Source organism: Malurus melanocephalus, unplaced genomic scaffold, assembly GCF_030028575.1.
Source record: "Malurus melanocephalus ecotype Western Australia unplaced genomic scaffold, MMel_1.1 scaffold_86, whole genome shotgun sequence".
Classification (NCBI taxonomy): domain Eukaryota; kingdom Metazoa; phylum Chordata; class Aves; order Passeriformes; family Maluridae; genus Malurus; species Malurus melanocephalus.
This window is the reverse complement of record NW_026623318.1, coordinates 527,150-537,909: the sequence shown is the minus strand read 5'-3', so window position 1 is coordinate 537,909 and position 10,760 is coordinate 527,150. Positions and strand designations below refer to the sequence as shown.

The 10,760-nt window shown below is 46.5% G+C and overlaps 1 protein-coding gene across 1 annotated transcript in view; it reads left to right on the top strand.

Moving 5' to 3' along the window:
- MYL3 (myosin light chain 3) overlaps positions 1–8,470 on the top strand; it is a 12,767-nt gene extending 4,297 nt beyond the window's left edge. The window contains exons 2-6 of the mRNA XM_057367819.1: positions 2,442–2,469; positions 5,709–5,858; positions 7,190–7,363; positions 8,119–8,196; positions 8,400–8,470. Coding sequence (XP_057223802.1) covers positions 2,442–2,469; positions 5,709–5,858; positions 7,190–7,363; positions 8,119–8,196; positions 8,400–8,428 — 459 coding nt within the window. The 3' untranslated portion in view covers positions 8,429–8,470. The remainder of the gene's footprint in view (positions 1–2,441; positions 2,470–5,708; positions 5,859–7,189; positions 7,364–8,118; positions 8,197–8,399) is intronic.
- The last annotated feature ends 2,290 nt before the right edge of the window (positions 8,471–10,760 follow it).

The following is a 10,760-nucleotide window of genomic DNA, read 5'->3' as shown; positions in this document are numbered from 1 at the left end:
AAGTGACTGGAATGAGGCTTTTGGAGTGAACTGGGATGTGGGAGAGACATGTACGAGTTTCTGGTGGATTTATGTGGGAGAAGAGCTTGGAGAGGGGAATGAAAGAGCAGCAGTTACTTTGGGAATAAAAAGGATTTGCCATACCCATTATCCCTATAAACCTGGGGAGAATCCCAATCCAGCAGCCTGTGGTCCTTCCTGAGAAAAACAGGAGCTGAGGATTTCAGGACCTGGTGGGCAGCAATTCCTTTTTGAGGGAGCTGGGAAAGGATCARTTCCTCCTGGAGGGATCCCCTGCAAATCCACATCCATGGAACATCCATGGCACAACAATTCCCTTTAAAAATGGGATCTCTCCTGCCCCGTGTCCCACAGAGGTTGGATATCCCACAGCCCTTCAYGGCTCTTTCCCTCTCCAAAGGTTCCCTGGCTGGGAGAGGCTGCTCCCTGCAGCTCCCAAGGTATTTTACCAGGATCTGGTGGCCTTGCCCACAAAATCCAGGTTATGTTCCAGTTCCTAATTCCCATTAATTTGCTCCAGTGCCCCAGATGGACTCCAGAGATCAGCAGGATTCAGCTGCTGCTCTTCCAAAGGCATCTCCCCTTCCCTCTCTCCTTTTTTTGTCAGTGTGGAATCAGGATCCAGCTGACGATTCCCTAAAGCCGGGATCATTGGAGATTAGGAAAGCTGATTAGGATTAGGATAATGCTGACRGAATTGGGATTTTCGATATCCTCAAGGAATGTGCAGCATTTTCCACACATCAGGCAGGACAAAAATGGAATTTCTCTGTCTCCCAGATGGATTTGGCCCAAACATCCCCACTTTCCTTCAGAGGGATGGAACTTTTGGAGTTCAATGTTTGGCCCAGAGCAGCAGAGGAGTTTATATCCGTCATAATTATTCTGGAAAATAATGGGAGAGGCGATGATGGGAATGGTGTGTATTCATAGGATTAAAAATGTTTTAGTGGAAAAAATCCCCTCCTGCGATGGTGAAACCGAAACGGAACCTCAACCCTGCCATCCTGATCCCAATCCTGATGGTTTTCCTGGCCTCTTTCCAGCTCCTGCATTTCTGTCTCCTGGATAAGTGTCCCAAGGGAACAATAAGAAAAGTACACAACAACAACAAAAAAACCTCCAAGAACCACCCAAAACCCCAACCAAACACCCCTAAAAATCCCCACAAAAAACACCCAACATTCCCCAAACTAACCAAATAATAATGAAAAAAAAAAACCCCTAAAAAAATCCCCTTTTTTTTTTCCCAACATGATCCCTGGCCCAGCCAAGTGCAAACCGTTCATCTCAGGATTCCTGCATGTCCTATGAAAAACCAGGAACGCTGTTTGTTTCCTGGAAGGGCTCCATTGTGGGAACGCTTCCCCCGGCTCCGCTCCTGCCTGCTGGGTGACAACGGATTTATTAATAGGACCAGGGTCAGGCTTAGCTATGCCTGGCCCAGAGCCCAGTGATGGCATTTCTTGGGATTGATAAAAATTCCAGGAGATTGGAAGCTGTGAATGACGTCAGCAGGGCTGAGGGGGGGATTAATCTCTCCTGGAGTCTCGGGAACAAAACCAAAAAATCCAGAGGCATCGGGATCYGGCTGATGGCGTCAGGTGATTCCCTAAAACCGGGATTGCTGGGGATGAGGAAAGCTGGGATAACGCTGATGGAAAGGTTTGAGTTTGGATGTTTGGTATTTTCAAGGAATGAGTAGTTTTTTCACATGTCAGGCAGGACAAAAATGGGAATTTTTTTCCCCAAAAATGGGATTTTTTTTTTTCCCAAAAATTCCCCCAAAATGGGAAYTGTTCTGTCAGAGCAATCAGATGGATTTGAACAAAACCCCAGCACTGGGAGACTTGGAGAGGTGGGTGCTTGGACAGGAACRTCCTAGTTTTAAAAATTCAGTTGCCGATGGAAAATTTCCAAGGGGAAAACTCAGTTCTCCTGAAACGCTGGGATATTTCAAACGACCAATATCCCGAGGGAAGTCATCCCAGGGCCCTTCCAAGGGAAAGGGGATTGCAGAGTCATGGACCTGTTTGGAAAAGGTTGGAAAAGTCTTCTGACACCTTCAAATCCAACCATTCCCAGCAGTGCCAAGGCCACCACTGCCCGTGTCCCCAAATGCCACATCGACATGGATCTCAAATCCCTCCAGGGATGGGGACTCCACCCCTGCCCCAGGCAGCTGGGCCAGGGCTGGATGAACTTTTCAGGGAAGATTTTATCCCAATATCCCACCTGAACCTCCCCTGTGTCCGARTGTCCAAGGCTGGGTTGGACAGGCCTTGGAGCAGCCTTGGGATGGTGGAAGGGGACTTCCCAAATCCCCTGGATCATAAATCTAAGACTAAACTGATTCCTTCTTATCCAAAGAATTTTCTGCTTCTTACCACTTTTTCTCTCTTGTTCTTTGGCTCTTCCAGGTGGAATTCAGCCCAGACCAGATYGAAGGTGAGGAAGAATTTTCACTTCTGGATTCAGTAAATCCATCYCTGGGAGGTGCTGGGGAGTTCTGGGACATTGGGACAACTTTGAGAAGGTTGAGTTTTAATTCCCGGTCTTTAGGAAAAGCAGGGAATCAATCCCCTGAATTTCCATGATTTACACCTCCAAAACAGCCCAAATACAGCTTTTTCTTCAGGAAAACCCCAAATATAAATCCATTCAAGGGAAAACCCCTCAGGTCCACTTGGGAGAACTTTTTTCTTGCCTTCCATTGGAATTTAATGTGTCCCAGCTCTCCTGAATCCAGCAATTAATTCCAGTCATGGAATTGCTTTATCCTCTCAAAGGCAGACATCAGCATTGTTCCCAAACCCTTTATCCCAGCCTGAAAAATTGACACTGAATCTTCCCCCTCGGTCCTGGGAACACTGGGACTGCAGCTGTGCCCCTTTTCCCCAACAATCAGCCTGGGCTTTATGGGATAATTGATGGATGGAATCAAACATCTGGCAGGATTTGGCTTTGGGGGAGCCTCTAAAAGATGGGATTGGAATGTGGGTTAATTAGGTCGGGAAGAAAAAAATCAATCAATCAATCAATCAATCAATCAATCAATCAATCAATCAATCAATCAATCAATCAATCAGAGAGGAGAGTGTTTAATTATCACCTCCCTTTGTCTCTCCCTGCTGAGCCAAAGGGGATCCAGGTGTGTCAGGGAGCCTGGATGCCAGCTGATCCCAAAGCAATAGGAATTCCATCCCATATTGGATATTTTCGGTCGATCCCCATTATTTGGGATTCTGGCAGCTGATTCTGGTTTGAAGTGATGGAAGAGAAGCAGAGGCCGCAGCATCCTGAGGGCTTTTGGAGCCTCCAAATTCCTTCTTTTTGCTAAGGAAAAGATTTTGTCCCACAAAGAATTGCCTGAAAGGATTCACGGATATTTTAATCCCCAAAATGCTGCTCCAGGAGAAGGATTGATGGTCTGGGGTGAGGATTTGCGGGACAGCCCCATCCTCACGTGTCCTGCTCCTCAGCCTCAGGTGAAATCCATCGCTTGTGGCCATGGCTATTTATAAACCTGCATTTGGGCCTCCTTAGATCCCAAAATTGCTGGGAAGGGAGGAATRGGAGCTGTTCCAGGCAGGCGGAGAGGTGGTAATTAGGGATCTGAAAATATCCATCACTCCTGCCAGAGAGTTCCTGGCCACAGGGAGGGCAAAGGACGCCGTGGCTGAGTGGTTTTGGTGCTTGGATGGGAATTTCACTGAGTCAGCAAAGGCGAATGAAAAAGTTAAAATAGAAGGGAGGGGGAAAAAAAGAAAAGCCCTTTGGAAATCTGAGCTGGAATTCTGCTGGACTGGGAATCTTGAGGAGATTGGTCAGCACTTGGTCCTCCTGCAARGAGAAGGAAAGTGGGGGATGGATGAGGAGCTCAGGGAGGAGGGAATGGTTCTCGTTATTCCTCATCCACCTGGGCTGGGAGCCCCCAGGAAAGGGGCTGGGAAAGGGKCTCTGTCCCCCTTCCACKGCCAGCAGAGAGCCCAGGAAAATCCACGATTGCCCTCTGCTGGAATGAGGGGCTGGAATGAGGGATCGGGGCTCTGCCCGGGGACGGGAGGGAAAATCCMGGAGAGGAGAAAAGAGGAGAGGGGAAAGAAGAAAACAACGGGAACATTAATTAGTTCTGGATGAGGAAATCCATCGCTGTTTGGAAGTGTTGGATGAATGTGGAAGATTGGGATGGAATGATCAAAATAAAAAGGGAGGGAGAAAGGAGGAGAGGAAAATCCAGGAAAACTTGGAGAAGGAAAAACAGAGGGAAAGAAACAAAGGAAAAGAAWGGAGAAAGAGGGAGATGGAATGAAGGGATGGAATTGGGAAAAAAGGAGAAAATCAGCCACACTGAATGGTGGAATGAGGCAGGATTTAGGGAAAAGAGGATAATCTCCCCAAATTTGGAAAAGCAGGAGGGAAAAACAGGTGGAAAAATAATTGCAGGACAAGGGGCAGATGCAGGGATTCASGGATTTAAAGGCAAAGGGATTTTTGTGATCTCCTGTGGGAAGTAATGGATAACAGTGAAGATAAAGGGAAAAGTTAAARGATAAAATGAAAGGATAAAGGAAGAAGTTAAAGGATAAAGGGTGAAGTTAAAGGATAACAGTAAAGGATAACAGGGTTCCTTCTGCTCCCTGGGTCGCTCCTCATCCTCTGACTTGCCATTCCAGCAGGAAAAGGAGAGCCCAAGGAGCTGGAGTGTCTGGGAAAGTCTGTCCTGGACCCTGCACCAGCTTCATTAGAATAACAGAATATTCCATTTAGAAATCATTCCATTTGCCCAACTATTACCCCAACACCGCTATCCCATGTCCCTGAACACCTCAACCACATGGAATTAATGAGAGAAAAAGAGCCTCTCCCATGGGAATGCTCTTCTCAGGATCCTGCTGCTCACAGAGTTGGGAATTGCCCATTTGGATGGGAAACCTCTGGAGGGAATGATTGCAGCTCCTCCTTGGAGATCCAGCCTTTCCCAGCTCCTGGTGGAATAGCAAACCCTGTTCTCCAGATCCTGCTGTGTCCAGTTCTGGAATCCCTGAGCTCAGAGAGGGGCTGGAGCCTCCTSCCTGGGGATATTCCAGAACTGCCTGGGTGTGATCCCGAGCCCTGTGCTCTGGAGCAGGGAGGTGGCACCAAATTCCCACTGGGATCCTTCCAACCTGYCTCATCCCAGGATTCCAGAATAAGRTTTTCCAGAGTTCTCACTTTCACTCTTGCAACAAACAACCTGTTGGGTGATAATTCCAGCATTTTCCATGGCATATCTTGTTTCCAGCCCCTAGAGGTGCTCCTGGGGGCTGGATCAGCGCTCTCCAAGTGTCCAATGTTTATTCCAAGTTTCAGTTTTCCCGTGAGCAGAGCTGCTGTTGAATCCTGGGCCTTCCTGAGGAGCTGGAAAGCTCCCAAGGCCAGCCACTTCTCCTGTTTTCCACACTTTCCAACATTAACCAAGACGGAAATACCACGGGAGAAGCATTTGACCTCTCCGATTCCATTCCCTGATGGAACCGGAAAACGCACGGAAGGAGGAACACAAACACTGCAGATAACGAAGCTCATCCAAATTTTTCCCAAACCACAAACTGAAAGGGTCAGGCTGAGCCAGGGAGGGAAAGGTTCAGCCTGGATTTCTTTTYACAGAATGAATTTCTCCTGATCTCCTTTTTTTTCCCTTGCAGAATTTAAGGAAGCATTTTCCCTCTTCGACCGGACCCCCAAGTCGGAGATGAAGATCACYTACGCTCAGTGTGGGGACGTGCTGAGAGCTCTGGGGCAGAACCCCACACAGGCCGAGGTCATGAAACTCCTGGGCAGACCCAAACCCGAAGGTCGGTGCCTCCTTGGTGTGGTTTGGGAAAAGGCACTYCCAGAGTTATTCCTGGAGAAGGTGAGGTCTCTGTTTTCTGAGTGTGGAGCAACTCAGGAGATGGAGCAGCCTCTGGAATCGCCAGCAGAAAAGGAGGAGAAATCAGTCTGGCAGCCAATAGAATTGTCCCAAATTTTGGGGAATTGATTCCTTTAATGGCCTTGGGCACCAGTGGGTTTKAAAATGTTGCTTTTATGGAGAAATTCCCACGCTTTTCCTAAAAACACTTCGATTTCCAGCACATCCAGAGAAAGAAAGGGATAAGCTGGGTGTAAGGACACAGAATGTTCTTTAAAAGATGGGTGGGCAGGTCTGCAGCAATATCCTCCTGTATTCCATGTTTCCAGTCTCTTCTCTCCCTTTTATCTCAGATTTATCCCCACAGTTCTGCCCTTACTGTGAATATCCCACAGTCATTCCCAACTCTCTCCAAACTTCGATTTCCACGCTCTTCTCTCCCTTTTATCTGGGATTTATCCCCACAGTTCTTCCCTCACAGTGGATAACCCATCGTTCATCCCCAGCTCTCCCACAATCCCCCCAAACTTCTACTTCCACGCCCTTCCCTCCCTTTATCCCAATATTTATCCCCACAGATCTTTCCTCATGGTGGATATTCCCCCTTCTCTCCAAATTTCCATTTCCATGCTTTTCTCTCACTGTATTCACTATTTATCACCACAGTTCTTCCCCTGTAATTCCCAACTCTCCCAGAATCCCCACAAACTTCCATTTCCAGGCTCTTATCTCCCTTTATCCAATATTTATCACCACAGTTCTGTCCCCATGGTGGATATCCCATGGTCATTTCCCAATTCTCCCCAAACTTCCATTTCCATGCCCTTTTCTCCCTTTATCTCAATGTTTACCCCCACAGTTCTTCCCTCATGGTGGATATCCCACAGTCATTCCCAAATCTCCCCAAACTTCCATTTCCATGCTTTTCTCTCCCTTTTATCTGGGATTTATCCCCACAGTTCTGCCCCCAGGGTGTATATCCCACGGTTCATCCTCAGCTCTCCCAGAATTCCCCCAAGCTTCCATTTCCACGCCCTTCTCTCCCTTTATCCCAATATTTATCATCACAGTTCTGCCCCCATGGTGGATATCCCATGGGTAATTCCCAGCTCTCCCAGAATCCCCCCATCTTCCATTTCCATGTCCTTCTCTCCCTTTATCTCAATGTTTACCCCCACAGATCTTCCCTCATGGTGGAGATCCATGGTAATTCCCAGMTCTCCCAGAATTCCCCCAGAATCTTTCCAAACTTCCATTTCCTGTCATGTTTTCCAGAGATGAACTCCAAGATGATTGACTTTGAGACCTTCCTGCCCATGCTGCAGCACATCGCCAAGACCAAGGACACCGGCACCTACGAGGATTTCGTGGAAGGGCTGCGGGTGTTCGACAAGGAGGGCAACGGGACGGTCATGGGAGCCGAGCTCCGCCATGTCCTGGCCACGCTGGGTGAGGGAAACCTTCCCTCAGTGATTCCMATCCCTTCSTTCTCCTCTTTTCCCTTCRTGTTTTATTTCYSTSATAAATATCCCRTTTCCATCACCGTAAATCATCCCAGCATTGCCAGCCTCACCCATTCCCTTGGTTTGTCCCTGCTTTTCTGCAATTCCGAGAAGAATTTCTATCCCTCCCTTCTCCTCTCCCTCCCTCTTTTCCCTTCATGTTTTATTTCTCTGATAAATACTTTAAAATTACTCTGCTTAACCAAAAAGAAGCCTTAAGAACCAACAGGCACCAAATATTCAAATAATCAAACTAAATCTGATTAAATCAATCACGGATCTGTATCAGAGATCCAAAGTTTGACCTTGGAATCTTCCAGAACCTCCAATTCAGAGGGGAACTGAGTTTTCATCASGAGTTTTTTGGTGAGGACTTGGTTAAAACTGACCCAAACCCTCAAGKTTTGGCACTCAGACCAAACTTGTTCTTAGGAAAATAATGGTAATGGTAATAACCTGGGGGTTTCCATATTTTTCTTCTCTTTATGGATTTTGGATCAAATTTGCTCTCAAATTTGGTTCCCAATTGTGATCGAGTTTGGAATTTGGATCCAGTTTGAAGCTTTTCCCACAGTCAGCACCCCAAATTCCTTCTGGAAGAAAACCTCCCCCTCTTCCTTCTTGCTCTTATTTGTATCCTTWAGAAATTTCCTAAAGTCCTAAATCTGGGATTTTGATCCAGGGATTTTGTTTTCCATGCAGGGGAGAGGCTGACTGAGGAGGAAGTGGATAAATTGATGGCTGGGCAGGAAGATGCCAATGGCTGCATCAACTACGAGGGTGAGTGAGACCCCTCCTATCCTGCTCTGAAAGATTCCATTAAGATATTCCCAAGAAAGTTGAAATCCAYGGAAAATCTGCAGGAAATTCCCACATTTTAGCCCAGTTCTGACTCTATAATTCTGCTGATAAACCCTATCTGTGGAAGGTTAATTCTGTTTTCCATAGGATAACTGATCCTGCTTTTCCTYTTTTTTTTCCAGCTTTTGTGAAACACATCATGGCTAACTGAGCCCAGGTCAGTCTCCTTYGCCTTCCTCCTGGAATTCCAAAGAATCAGCCCACATTCCTTTGGRATTGACTGGAAATTCCAAAGGATAAATATTTCCCATGTGCATTTCTAGATCCCTGCTCCCAAACTTCTGGAAAAGCAAGGAGATGGAATTGAGAAAACAAGAGAGGGGGGAAAAACAGAAGGAAAAGAGACAGGAAGGAATCAGGAATATTTTCAGCCCGGGGGGATAATTAGTGGCTGGCCTTCCATAAATCTCAYTCCCAGCATCTCCTGACAATGGATCTGTTTTCCTGGAAAAGGCCGGAGCTTTGTCCAGCCCATCCTGTGGCATCTCCATCCGCTTCCCCCAAACCACAGCCCCGCCAAGGGTGTCTCTGTTYCACCCTCTCAAGGGAGCTGGGCTTTGTTTCCAGGATTCCCTGGGCAAGGATTGTCCCTGTTTTACTGGAAAAGGTGCCCTCTGGGCTGCCTTTAGCTGCCATTCCTTGCTTTTTCTCTCCGCTCAGCTCTCGGGGGAAGGAGTTGACCAATCCATCTATTCCCATATCCCCGGAAAAGCAGCGGCCGCTCTCAGATTTATTCTGGATGGTTTGGGTTTCCTTTGTTTGTTCCCAGTCTGTTCCTGTAGCTCTGGTTTATTTTTTTCCCTGGCTTTGGTTTGGTGTTGGAGCTGACCCGGCTGTGCTGTGGTGACTGTGGATTCTGCTCACCCTGGTTAAACAGGAGTCACATCCAGGTTGTTCTTTTGGGAATTGTGTTCCAAGATATAACTTAACAAAATATAAACAAGCTAAAAAAAAACATAACTGAGTTGTTTTTAATTTTTTCCTTTATTTCCTGGTTTTCCTATTCCAATGCTTTTCTTAAGGCATTCACCTTTGAACTTGAAGTTTTTCAGCTGGTTCCCAGTTTTTGATGCCAAAGATCAGGAGCTGTAGGGTAATCCCAATCCATGATCCTTGGTTGTTATCTAGAGATGCTTTCAACCCTTAATCCATGGGAAATTCCCATTCAAATGGAAAAGTCACCTAAAGCAGTATTAGCYACTGAACTGGATGAGTGAGCACGGAAAGTTGGGAAGCTGGAATGGGATTGGAAAGTGCAGCTCAGAGGGTCTTTGCTTCTGATGGGTTTGGAAAGGAAGCTGGAAACTYCTGATTCCCAGAAAACCGGGATTTCCAGATAAGCCTCGATGGTGTCCTCCAGCGGTGGACCCCCTCCAGGGCTTCCARCCCTGTCCTGTTGGAATGTTTAGGGAAACACAAATGGAATATTCACCCTGGAAGGAGCAATCCTTTGCCATGGGATCCGACCTCAATGGGAATCAGTAGCTGAGGCCAAAATTCAGGAGATACCCCGTCTCACAGCCATTCCCATGGGATGGAGGGAAGCTGGAGCTGCACCTCCATATCAGAATGGAACTGTGCCTTTCCTTTGCTCCTCATTCCCTGAGGGAATTGGGACTCTTTTATATGGAATTTTCTTACCTGGCTTCGCTCCAGGCAGTACACACTGCTTCCCATGGTTTTTCCATCCCCAAGCATGGATTGTGGGATTGGGATGATTCCATAAATTTTGCCAGGTCTCACTGCCGATAAACTGAGGCTGATTTCTGCTGGAACTCTTTGTTCCTTCTTTTCTTCCTCTAACTCTTAAAAATAACTTCATCTTTCAGGACAAGATAAGCACCGAGAATCCTGGATGCTGGCCTTRGATTTCTCCTGGAATTCCTCCTCGTTTTTCAGCCCAGACTCCCATTCCAGAGCTCCCAAATGTGCCTAAATCTCTAAAGATATTTGGATTAATGGGGTTTTTCCTTGTTTTTTCCCCTTTCTCAATGGGAAGAGGGTGGATCCGGTGGAGAGCCAACTGAAGGAACTGGAATGTSAAGATCTGGGAATTTCTTTAGGATGCAAAATATGATCAGGAATAGAAAATTGTTGAGAAAAAGGGAGGAWTTTTTCCACGACTCAACCAATTCAAAAATGTTTGATCCTTTTTCCCCTCCAAAATTCTACCATTTCCCTGGATTTATTGGATACAAGAGGGAAGAGAAACAGAGCCTGTTGCAGAAAWATTATTTATGTATGGAATATTGTTCATCCTTAGGGAAAAAAATGCAGAATTCCCAGAAATTAGCAACAAACAAAACCTTGCTGATGTTCTTTTTCCTCAGCTTTGGATGATGGAACATTAGGCTACAAAAGCAAAAAAAAACCAAATAAACCAAATATGTGCTAAAATCYTTCTTTTCTCCATGAGGATTCCTTCCCATTCCAATGGTCCGAGCTAGAAAACAGAAAAAATTTTCCCAAAGGAAAATTGGAAA